General features: G+C 32.8%; 1 protein-coding gene across 3 annotated transcripts in view; it reads right to left on the minus strand.

The window, feature by feature from the left end:
- The window catches only part of CDK14 (cyclin dependent kinase 14), a 733,148-nt gene that overhangs the window by 318,358 nt on the left and 401,155 nt on the right, over positions 1-13,635 (minus strand). For all 3 annotated transcript variants that reach the window (XM_049769012.1, XM_049769019.1, XM_049769022.1), the window contains exon 7: positions 5,723-5,785. In XM_049769012.1, the coding sequence (XP_049624969.1) occupies positions 5,723-5,785 (63 nt within the window). The remainder of the gene's footprint in view (positions 1-5,722; positions 5,786-13,635) is intronic.

Consider the following 13,635-nt stretch of genomic DNA (forward strand, 5'->3'; position numbering starts at 1 on the left):
GTAAATCATAGTAGGAAATTATTACCAGTTAAAATGAGACTTCTAATGTAGAGTATGGAAAAATCAGGTGTTACCTGATTTTTTTCATCTGAACATTAGAAAGTCATTTAGAAATGCATTCTTGGTACCATCTGTTTAAAACAATCTTAATTTGGCATAACATTATTTGGTCTGCTATGCACCTGCTTTTTCTCTGGGCTATGAAAGAAAAATAACTATTTTCAACCATAATAATCTTCACAGCTTTTTAATATAGATATTTAAAACTTAGAACACAGATTTATGCCAATAAGATTTACATACAGAAAATAAGACACAGAAACTCAAATTTTCTTTTATTATTTGAATTACTCCATAAGTTTTATAAAAGTTAACAAAACATTTTTGCAAGCAATATTATGGAAACCTCACTAAGATAAATAATATTGGAGAAACAATGAATCAAAACACAGGAAAATAAAATTTCACTTTATTGATACATTTCAAACATCTATATTTATGGCTATATATCTATATCTATATCTATAGCTATATCTATATCTATATATATATACACACACACTTTTTTTCTCCATGAACCTTAATTTTCTGTTTCTTGTTTATTCAATTTTTAAAGAATCCATGAAATACAGAATTAAAAATAAAATTCAGACTATTATAGTCATTTTCTAAATCTAATAATCTTTTGTTTTGTTTTGTTTTTGGGTCACATACAGCAGTGTTCAGGAGTTACTTCTAGCTCCATGCTCAGAAATTGCACCTGGAAGGCTTGGGGGACCATATGGGACGCCGGGATTCTACCCAATGACCTTCTGCATGAAAGGCAAATGCCTTACTTCCATGCTATCTCTCTGGCCCCTAAATCTAATAATATAACTGAAAGTCATTGAGATTATAAGTGAAGTACTAATACAAGTTCTGAACTTAACAATAATGGTAAAACCCAAAAAATACATAACAATTGGTTTTTGAAGAAGGAAAGTGAATTACCATATCTCTTAAGTTCCTATATACCAACTTTCTTATTCTACAATTTGGATGCTATGCCTTTAATGGATATAAATATTTATTAAAAAAGCAATGTCCTCAGGCCTCTGACTTGTGATATAATTGCCATCTAAGTAATTAACTACTAAAATTATCTATTTGTTTAAAGTGATACTATGCTTAGAAACAAACCATTAGTTAATTGTGTCTATTTATTGCAAAACATCATAATGCTAACAGATACATTTTGTAAGCATTAGAATAGTAATGTCATCCTAAAAATTCTGGTTAACATTGACTTTCTTTGTATGAGTTTATTCCAGTGCTTAGGAGGATACACATCAAGTAAGGTAAGTTTCCTCTTTTAACATAAGTTTCGTATCTTTAAACATCATCAAGTAAGTTTCCCCTTTTAACGTGTTTCATATCTTTAAATACCTTTAATTTTTTTTCTTTTTTTTGGTTTTTGGGCCACACCTGTGATGCTCATGGGTTACTCCTGGTTATGCACTCACAAATCGCTCCTGGCTTGAAAGACCATATGGGATGCTGGGAATGGAACCTAGGTCTGTCCTGGGTCAGCTGCATGCAAGGCAAACACCCTACCGCTATGCTACTGCTTTGGCCCCATCTTTAAATATCTTATTTAGAGAAAGCTTACAAATTATCATAGAGTATCCCCTAATTTACTCTGCTGTTTCAACTGTTCTTTTCCCCATTTATTCTTCAAAGTTAAGACAACTTCACGATGCTTGAAACTACATGAATCATTCTACTGAATGAAATAAGTTTTCAAGAAGCATTAAAGGAATTTCTCAACATGTGTCACAGAGTATGGTACTCACTGTGATGTGGTTAATCTATTAGATTAAGAAAGAAACATTCCAGCTAGGAATAAGAAAATTTATACATTTTCAATAACAAATTAAAGATTAATTTATATTGAATGGTCTATGATTGATCATGTGGATTATTTTTTACAACATTAATTATTTTAATAATTTTATAAAAATTATAGTTTTTATTTAATGTAGGCACTTATAAATGTTATAATGTAATCTTTACTACCATAAAGCCAATTCTCCTTTTCATAGGATAAAATACACTTTTATACTTTTATAGACTTATTTATTCAGGTTTTATCCTAATATTTTCTTAATTCTTTTCACTGTTATTAAATAGTACATTTGCAGGACTAATCTATTTGATATAAAATTTAAAATGTTTAAGCACATAATTATTCATAATATTATTTAATTTATATTACCTCTTAAAAAAGATATTTAGTTCTGGAAAAATATTTGTTAACTTACCAATTATTTATAATTTTGTGGCATTCAGATATCTCTATTTTATATGTATGCAGGTATCACTATCTCCACATTGGAAATAAAGATCCCTCCCATATTTGGAATTAAAAAATAAATATAGTAAGGGAACAACAAATAGCCAAAGTTATCAGAACTGACATTTCGAGATTTTGTATATACTGTACAATTTAGCTTACTGGGGAGAAGCTAATTGGGAAGGGCACTTGGACATTGGTGCAGGGAAACAGGTACTCTGTTGAAGGGTGTGATACTGCAGTGAAATATTTGTGAAAAATATGATTAATAGTATCATAGATCCTAGTACCTCAACAAAAACTGTTACTAAAAAAGACAATAAGGGATACGTGCATTTTATGGCTGAAGCCCAATTCAAACATGTTTGTAAACAAGGTGCTTAAATAGAGAAGTTATATATATATATATATATATATATATATATATATATATATTAAAAAAAAGACAATAACAACTCAGCCAATTTTCACATACTTCAAAAAGAACATTACAGGATCTCATTTTAACACAACTGCTTTTTTTTAATTAACATCTAGCATAGCATTATGACCAGTTGTTAATAGTAAATACTCTTATGTTCCTCATTTTTTATTTTATTTATAAGTGACAATAAATATCGGCGCATTAAAAAATGTTAAGATATCAACAGAAATTCCCAAGGAGCTCTGTCACTATGTCAAAGTCAGACTTCGTGAGAACAATTTCACCTCTGCAGAAAAGATCCTAAATGTAACTGAGGATGTGCATTGTCTCTAAGCAGACAAATGGTGAAGAAGAATCAGTGCATAATTAGGTGAGTGGCCTCCCATGGAAACCAAGATGGTAATAAGGCTTTTCTGCTATTCAGATGCCAAAACACAGACATTAATAAGCTGTATTCTATGTTTTAACTTCATCTTCCCTCAAAGAAGGTATTTCTTTTATCCTAAATATGAAAAAGACAAAGGTGTATGACTGAGTGTATATCAAGTCTCCTAAAATAAGATAATTACACTAATTTGATGTATTCATCATACATTATAGAATATAGACAAAGAATATTGGACAAAATTTCAAAAAGCCCTTAGATAAATTCTTAATTTCAACAATATGCCTGTCTATTTTATTCATATAGCTATTCAAGTATGCTTATCCTGAAACACTAAAGAGGTGTATTTAATTTTTTATTTTATCAGCATTTAATATTTGAACTGCTATGAACATATAACTGTTATTTACAGATGAACCATTATATAAATAATTTCTTTATTCCTATAACAATAACTCATTTTATACTAGAAGTAAAAATGAACAAATGCGCTTTGCTTTCTTTTGCTTAGATTTCTTTGCAATATTATTAATTTGACACCAAATCTTTCCATCTTGTAAATCTGCCCAGATGAATTAAGTATTCATCTAATAATATCATCTATCGTATAATTAGTAATATTTGCTGGGAATTCTTTTTCATCAATGTCCTGAGAAGCATGTTTTTTCCTATCACTGAGCCACATTGCTGGCCTGCCCAACTCCTGTGACTGACTCTCCCCAATTTGTCTTCTCTTCCTTGGTTTATTCCCTGAATTGCAGTGAAGTACATATTTAAGCAGTTGACTAAAAAAGGAAATAAAGTAGGCAAAAACTTCAACTCACTATACATAATAAAATTATTATTTCACTTTCACACTTGATTAAGAACTTGTATAAAATATTTAGTTGGAAATAATTTCATGTTAGGCTTTATTTCTAGTAATTTTTTAGTAATGTTCTTAAAATGTCTAATGTCATTACAATGCTTGATCATTTAAGGAAAATATATTTCCGTATTATAGGATTTTTTCTTGTGAAACCAATGTTCGCACATTTTTAATAATAAATGTTCTTATCAGTATATTTTATTACATGTTCTGAATGTTTAATGACTCTGAATATTAAAATTAATGTCCTTTACATCCGAGAAAAAGCAGAGCTTGAAGAGTATTAATGATTCACTCTTTTATATTTACTTCAACGGCTAGGTATTCTATTTCCTGGAATGGACTAATATTTTTTGATATTTTCTTTCTTATTTCTCTGATATGTACTTTAAGTTCTATTTTCCGGCAAATTCCTTTAACCTTAATTTTTACCCTTTTTATTTTTGTTAATTTGTTATAATTTTTTTATAACATGTATTTTCTTTAACAAATTATCTTTAAAAATAACAATAGTTATGTTTTATGGGTATACACACTAATTTTAGTTCTTTGAGTATATTAATACTATTCATTTTTTCTTTATTATCTTTTATTTTTTGGGGAGGTTTTTGGGATACACCTGGTTATGCTCAGGGGTTACTCCTGGCTCTGTACTCAGAAATTGCTCCTGGCTTGGGAACCAAATGGGACACCAGGGGATTGAACCACAGTCTATCCTAGGTCAGTGTGTGCAAGGCAAATGCCCTACCGCTTGCACCACTGCTCCAGCCCCTTTTCTTCTTTTTTAAAATAAAAAATTATTCCTCCGAGATAGCATGGAGGTAAGGCATTTACCTTTCATGCAGGAGGTCATCGGTTTGAATCCCAGCATCCCATATGGTCCCCCGTGCCTGCCAGGAGCAATTTCTGAGCACGGAGCCAGGAAAAACCCCTGAGCACTGCCGGGTGTGACCCAAAAACCACAAAAAAAAAATTATTCCTCCAAGTTACATGTCAACTAGATTCTACATTTTAGAGGCACCTGGGTATTTTTTATCTAAGGCTGATCACTATTTCCATACTAACAGTTTTCTATGTATGGAACCTACTTATTAAAACAGCACAGGGCAGGATTGATTGAGATGGTCCTAGTGTAATCCATAGAGTCTGGCTATGATAGCACTAGGACCATCTCAACCATACACAGTAGAGATAGAGACACTCTAAGAATACAAAGACAAATGTGCTCTTGAATGTGGGGTCAAACCATGTCGGAACACAGGAAGAGCAGGAAACATAAGAAACATAAGATCTACATACTGAGACTTGCCTTTAAAGATATTTTTAAGGTCTTGGATATCGTGAACATATATATATATATGCTCCTGTGAAATAAAATTTATAGAATTCTTAGATGATGAGTAAAATTATTAGACTCTTATACCCAAGATTTGAGAATGTACAGTATACTCCAGTAAATACTGAAGGATCTGGGGCAAGAGTATAGTTGAATTTTTCTCCATAAAGAAAAAAAATGAGATAATTACTACACAATAATACTCCCATCAAATAATGTCAAAACATGGTTTCCAGACACTAAATGAAGTCATGACTATGGTTAAACTCAATATTCTCTTTAGGCAAAAAATTTAAATCATTGTAGAGAGATTAGATTTGGGGTTAAAAATCACACATGATGCATGCTAATCCTTGGTTTAGAAGATCTTTTCCTACCTTCACATTATCTGGATGCAGCCCCCCAGGGTGTTTGTCCATGTACTGACATAAATCAGTGTGCTAGGAAAAAAAGAGAAAAAATTTATTAGCATCCCTCTGGCTATAACATGATTAATCAATATTTTTCTACTTCAAAGTCACCATCACCTTTAAAAAAAATGCAAAAGACAAGGAGAATATGGTTTTCAGTATATTAATTGTGTGTTCCTACACACAAACACCATTTTAACCACAATCGAAATATTTTATTTACCTCTAGGCTCTGTTTTATGTTAAAAGTATTTAAAAATTTAAAATTTCATGTATATAATGTGTGAAGTGCTAAATTTCCTCCTCACTGACTATACCTCTCTCAATTAAAAAAAAAAAAAACAAAACTCAACCAAGATCTCTAATTACAGAGGACCGAATGTGACAACCACAACTAAGCAGAATGTTTCCGGGCACCATAGAAAAAAAGACCTTGGGGTTTGACAATGAACATTTCAAGAGCCTGCAGTTAGTCTCATGACAGTATGCTTCAAGTGTAGAGACACCCTATAACTCTTTCGATAAGGAAATTTCCTTTCTAATTTCCCCAATACTTACTGTGCGTATGCAAAAAACACAAACCAACAAGAACCCACTTACGACATCAGCCCCCATTTTTCTCTTTTCTTCTTTTAAATTTATATTTATAGCTTCTATCTGGGGCTCCTGCCAGCTTTCTTTTTTTTATAGAACCAGTAGAACATAATTCGTTTTTTCAGCATCATATGTCTATGGCTTCCTACACATTGAGGAAAAAAACATGGATGGTATTGGGGCAAAGCAATCTCATTGAGCATTGAGTGGAAATAAAAAATAATCAGACCTAAATACCCAACCCCGAAGTCAACAACAATAGAATCAAGAGACCCAAACTATGACAACCTATACACAAAAGGGGGACCCATTACACTAACAGTCTAGGGGGCTGAGGGTGGAGGTATATGATGCATGCTGGGAACAGTGATGAGGAAGGTCAACACTGGAGGTGGGAATTGTCCTAATTCACTGTCACTATGTACCTTAAAAATAACTGTGAAAAGCTTGTAAATCACATTGGTCTCAATAAAAATTAAAAAAAATTACTCCTGGTAGGTGTGGGGGACCATATGGGAGGCTGGGGATCAAATCTGGGTCAACTGTGTGCAAGGCAAACACTCTTCCTTCTTTTGTATACCTCTCGCCCTAGTTAGAAGCAATTTTAAAGATAAATATATTACCACAGCTCAGAGAGGATAAAAAATGTTTCAACTAAAAATATGTACCATTATTAAAGAAAAAAACATACCTATATGTACTAACCACATACAAAGTTAACCAATATAGTAATCGTCTTGCAAAATACAAATACAAATACTAGTCATGATTAGTAATATATTGTGTGTACATGATGTCAGGAATGAAATAGTAGTGTTTTACATATATGATGCATGATCTCTACTGATGAGTTTACAGCACCAATCAAATTACTTTTTATATATGTTATATACCATTCTAATCATATAAATTATTATATTTATTTTAAAAGTCACAAATATATCAGTAGAAAATATTTTCAAGGACAAGGAGATTAGCTCAAAGGACTCACAGGACTGGTGTGTACTGTGAATACATGTTGGAATCCCAAGTCAGATTCCACAGCACCACCAGAAGTAAGCATGGTACCCCTTTATTACAATAGTGCAAACCACAGTGGTCAAAAAGGAGAGACAGAGAAAGAAAAAAGAGAGAGAGATAAAGTGAGAGATGGAACAACTCTGCCTCAGAGGCAGGCAGTGGGGAGGAGAGGGGAAACAGGAGGAATTGCTGGTGGTAAATGTGCACTGATCAAGGGTGGTGTACACTGTAATGATTGAAACTCAATCATGAATAACTCTGTAGCCATGGTTACAAATTTAAAGTTAAATGTTTAAAATTAATAATAAGTGATATAACGCCACTATCTGATAGGAGCTGTGGGCGTCTCCAAAATTATACTCACTGAGAACCCTAGCTGGGAGTTGTTTTTATGTGATGTCGGGATTGACCATGGGTCCCCTGCACATGAAAGGCATACAGCCTGGTCACATAATGACTAAAATATTAAAACTTTTAAAGTAATGACAGCAATATATTATATGCATCATAAAGGCTTGAAAACTTTGAACATTACTATGGACTAGAACGACTCAGATCTTTAAATTGACTAATAGCAATAAAGAAATGAGTAACTGAAAATGAAACAAACTATAAATTCACCTGGATACTAACGAGAGACTCAAAGATATATGGGATCTAACAGAAGGGATTAATGTAGCCAATAACAGTTAATTATTAATAATCAAACAACAACAGATTTGATCAATATAAAAACTTCTCTAAAAAGCCTATTAAAATTAGTCTTTTTAAAATTTATAACATGAGAATTTTGCTAAGATACACTGAATAATAACGATGAGAATAAGTGGCACAACTATAATTGTAGATATTTTTCTTTGTTATTTTGGGCAGGATTTGGGCTACAAGTAGTGATCTTACCATTGGTGGGGAATCCCTGAACATAGAACCAGAGTAAGCCCTTAGTACAATAAGAATATAGTCCCAGAACAAAAAAATAAATAACAAAAACATTTAAAAAGAACAAAAAATTAAAAAATTAATCTTTAAGCACCATGATTACAAACAGTGTTTGTAATTGGATTTCAGTCACAAAAGAATCACCCCCCTTCACAGAGTGAAACATTCCCATCACCAATGATCCCTATCTCTCTCTTCCTCCAACCCCTGCCTGTATTTGAGAAAAGCATTATACATTTCTCACTCATTAACATTGTCACCATAGTTGTTAGTGTGATTATTTCTCTAACTGCGTTCACTACTCTTTGTGGTGAGCTTCATATTGTGTGCAGACTTTCCAGCTCTCATCACTAGTTGTCTCTTGGCATTATTATAATAATGTTTCTTATTTTCCTTAAAACCCATAGATGAGTGAGACTGTTCTGTGTCTTTCTCTCACCCTCTGACTTATTTCACTCAGCATAATAGATTCCATGTCTAGAAAATTTCATAACTTCATCGATTCTGAGGGCTGCATAATATTTCATTGGGTATATGTACAACAGTTTCTGTAGCCATTCATCTGCTGAAGGGCATCTGGATTGTTTCCAGATTCTGGCTATTGTAAATTGTAAATAGCGCTGGCAATGAATATCGGTGTGAAGAAGGCATTTTTGTAGTGTGGTTTTGTGTTTCCTAGAGTATACCTTAGGAGTGGTATAGCATGATCATATGGAAGCTCAATATCCAGTTTTTGAGGAATTTCCATATTGTTTTTATAAAGGCTGGACTAGATGGCATTCCCACCAGCAGTGAATTAGAGTTCCTTTATCGTCATATCCTTGCCAGCACAGATTGTTCTTGTTCTTTGTGATGTGTGCCAGTCTTTGTGGCATGAGATAGTACCATCATTGTTTGTTTTGATTAGTATATCCCTGATGATTAGTGATGTGGATCATTTTTTCATGTGCCTTTTGGCCATTTTGTGGTACTTAATTAAAGCAATAAAAATAATTTTAAAAAATAGGAAAAGAATAGCCTGAACATAAATAATGAATAGAACGACAATTTCCAAACCCTAACCTTTTGCAAACCAAAGAAAAGAAGCCACAAAAAACAAATTTTGTGTGGGAGGGATGATAGGGAGGGAGATACAGAAAGCTAGAGTGGCAGAGCATATTCTAGCACACACAATGCTATGAGTTTCCCTCCCTGGTATTTTCTGCCTCTCAAGATCAGTGTTTGGTGCATAAACTCTGCTGGATGCATCCCAGTGTCCCTCTGAGTATAACTCTAGCAAAAGAGTCTCAGATTTCACAAAATACTTGGGAATGTCCCTGTTTAAAAAAGAAACAGTTTTTACTATGACATTCACCATTTCATATTTGCCACTACTTATTTTTCACTTACTAGATAATGATTATCAGACAAAATAGGAACCAATGACACTGAAAGTGACTGGTCATTGTAAGATTCCTAAAGTTCACACGTTCACACATATTCTTAGGTAAAAAATTATATATATACTCCAGGGACAGAAACAAGGTTTAAACTAATTGTTAAATATTCTTTACAATTATGTGTTCATGTTTATTGCTAGCTAATGTATTACTCATGAAAATATATTTCAATTATTGGCTCCTCCATTAAACAGACATCAAATTCCTCAAAGGAAATGACTCTTTGCATTAGCACTAGCTTTTCAAATTGTACTTTTCTCTCATCAAAGTAGAATTCAAATAAAGCTCTTTTCCAAACACATGAATTTTGTTCCAATTCTCCTATAACATTAAGCATGCTGTCCACAGTATTTGCCATCTAATTTTGAAGCTCTTCAAAGAAATTGCCAAAATTTGACACCATAAAATAGTACAAGTTCTATTTCAGGCATCTAGGTTTAAAAAAAAAAAAAAAGACGTCTTTCCAAGGGATATCCAACAGAAATACTAATTTTGAAGTTCTGTTAAACCCAGCATCTTTTACTTCATTTTGTTGAGTTTTTATTTTAATAGAGAAGTCAGTGTATTCAAGTTTGATGTAATTTTTACAATATTAAAAAAACTTGCTAAAAAATATGTGGAATATGGAAAAATTCTAAAATAAAATAAAATAAATTCTGAATTTATCTTTATTTTTAGAAATGGATTTTATACTTAAATAGCAATATTTAGATATAGTTTTATTTTAAACAAATGATATCTTGATATACAAACAAGAAATTAGACACATTATTTAAGAATGGAATATTAAAGAATTATTTAAACTAAATAACTTGAAAGCACAAGAATAAAGACATAAAATACAATAAAAATAAAGCATAAAAATACAAAACTTCAGGTCCAGAGTGATAACACAGCAGTAGGGTGTTTGCCTTACTTGGTGGTCGATCCAGAACAAACCTTGGTTAGCTTCCTCGGCATCCCCATATGGTTCCCCAAGCCAGGAGTGATCTCTGAGCTCATAGCCAGGAGTAACCCTGAGTGTCACAGGGTGTGGCCCAAAAAGCAAAAACAAAACAAAAAAAAAACCCCAAAAGAACAACTACAAAAAATAAACCAAAAGAAACCCTCCCAAATAAAAAACAAAACAAAGTTTCTTCACCTAATTTATTTTGATTCTCTAAGAAGCTCCCTAGTACTCATTCTGATTTGTTTTTAGACAATCCAATCTCTTCCATTTTAGTAACCCATAACAGAGGTATCTTGAATAGCTCTCTAATTGGCAAGAGATCCAGCTCAGAAATTTAAAACTGTCTAGAAAACATGATATATTATTTGTATAGAGGTACCACCATGCCTTCCCAAATAAATACCATCACTGACAACAGTTAATGTGAAGCAGCCAGGTGGCAGATGCTTAGTTTATGACATTCACATTGCTAGTGTCTAATGTCACATTCATTACCAGTATTCTATATTAAACAGACCAGCATTCTTTCAAGCATCACACTTGAAGGGTATGTTATGATTTCTGTATCATTTAGTTTTTTAATCATTGCCAATGGTAGGGTCATTAAAGTTATGCAATTCACTGCAGAAATGTTACTGTTGAAGACAACTGAGGAAAAGTTATAGAAATTGAGCCTTTCCTTCTCTGACAATTCATTTTATGTAGCTATATTTGCTGTTTTAACAACCAGCAATGCTTAAGAATTAATAACGAAAAATTACTAAGCAGTTACAAAAGTGTGAAGAACTATTGTATGAAGTACATGAGTATATATTAAATTGAATTTGAATTTGCATTTTTCTGTTAAGCTTTATAGTTTTTATACTTAATGTGAATTTCAACACTCGATAATCATTTATTAGTGAGAAATAAGAAAGCTAACATTAATAAAGTTTTCTTTTAAAATAAAACATAGTCATTCAAGATGTTTTAGAGAGGAAGTTTGATCTATTATATACTCTATAATGGAGAATTCCATTGGTGATGGTGCGGCGGAGTGGTACCAGGAATTGAATTCAAGACTTCATATATTGCAAAATATGCTCTTTACCACTCTGTGAAAATCCTAATCCAATAGGTTTCCTTTTAAAACAATGGGTTAAAACAAATTTATCAGCATTTTATCAAATGTAATTTAGATCAATGTTAATATGTTGATTTCCCATTTAATATCAAAAACTTGGGGCCGGAGCAGTGGTGCTAGAGGTAAGGTGCCTGCCTTGCAAGCACTAGCCTAGTATTAACCTCATTTCGATCCCCTGGCATCCCATAATGGTCCCCTTAAGCCAAGAGCAATTTCTGAGTGCATAGCCAGGAGTAACCACCTGAGTGTCAACTGGTATTGGCCCAAAAACCAAAAAATAAAAAAAGAAAGCAAACAAAACAAAAATACCAACAATATCAAAACCCATATACATGAACAAATACAAATGTGTTACCTCTCCTTTTAAAACAGAAATTCCAAGAATAAGTATGTAATTGTACCTATATTATTGTGATTATGTTTTATAAAGATGGGTCGAAGTGATAGCACTGTGGGTAGAGCATTTGCCTTGCACGGCCAACCAGGGTCTCATCCTGGATATCCCATTGGTCCCTGGAACCTGCAAGGATTACTTTCTAAGAGCAGAGCTAGGAATAACTCAGAAGTGCCACTGGGTGTGCTTCCCTAAAAAGAAAAAACGAGAGAGGAAGGAAGGAAGGAAGGAAGGAAGGAAGGAAGGAAGGAAGGAAGGAAGGAAGGAAGGAAGGAAGGAAGGAAGGAAGGAAGGAAGGGAGGGAGGGAGGGAGGGAGGGAGGGAGGGAGGGAGGGAGGGAGGGAGCGAGGGAGGGAGGGAGGGAGGGAGGAGAAAAGAGAGAGAAAGAAAGAAAGAAAGAAAGAAAGAAAGAAAGAAAGAAAGAAAGAAAGAAAGAAAGAAAGAAAGAAAGAAAGAAAGAAAGAAAGAAAGAAAGAAAGAAAGAAAGGAGGGAGGGAGGGAGGGAGGGAGGAAGGAAGGAAGGAAGGAAGGAAGGAAGGAAGAAAGAAAGAAAGAAAGAAAGAAAGAAAGAAAGAAAGAAAGAAAGAAAGAAAGAAAGAAAGAAAGAAAGAAAGAAAGAAAGGAGAGAAAGAAAGAGAGAAATAAAGAAAGAAAGGAGAGAAAGAAAGAAAGAGAAAGAAAGAAAGAAAGAAAGAAAGAAAGAAAGAAAGAAAGAAAGAAAGAAAGAAAGAAAGAAAGAAAGAAAGAAAGAAAGAAAGAAAGAAGGAAGAAAGGAAGGAAGGAAGGAAGGAAAGAAAGAGAAAGAGAGAAAGAAAGAAAGAAAGGAAAGAAAGAAAGAAAGAAAGAAAGAAAGAAAGAAAGAAAGAAAGAAAGAAAGAAAGAGAAAAAGAAAGAAAGAAAGAGAGAAAGAGAGAAGAGAGAAAGAAAAGAAAGAAAGAAAGGAAAGAAAGAAAGAAAAAAGAAAGAAAGAAAGAAAGAAAAAGAAAGAAGAAAGTAAAAGAAAGAAAGAAAAAGAGAGAAAGAAAGAAAGAGAAAGAAAAGAAAGAAAGAAGGAAGGAAGGAAGGAAGGAAAGAAAGAAAGAAAGAAAGAAAGAAAGAAAGAAAGAAAGAAAGAAAGAAAGAAAGAAAGAAAGAAAGAAAGAAAGAAAGAAAGAAAGAAAGATAGAAAGAAAGAGAGAGAAAATAAAGAGAGAAAAGAAAGAAAGAAAGAAAAGAAAGAAAGAAAGAAAGAAAGAAAGAAAGAAGAAAGAAAGAAAGAAAGAAAGAAAGAAAGAAAGAGAAAGAGGTAGAGAAAAAGAAAGGAATGAAGGAAGGAAAGAAAAGAAAGAAAAAAGAAAGAAGAAAGAAGGAAGGAAGGAAAAGAAAGAAGGAAAGAAAGAAAAAGAATCATGGCAATACGGAACAATATACTCTTATCTTCTA

Source organism: Suncus etruscus, chromosome 1 (genome assembly GCF_024139225.1).
Source record: "Suncus etruscus isolate mSunEtr1 chromosome 1, mSunEtr1.pri.cur, whole genome shotgun sequence".
Taxonomy (NCBI): Eukaryota; Metazoa; Chordata; class Mammalia; order Eulipotyphla; family Soricidae; genus Suncus; species Suncus etruscus.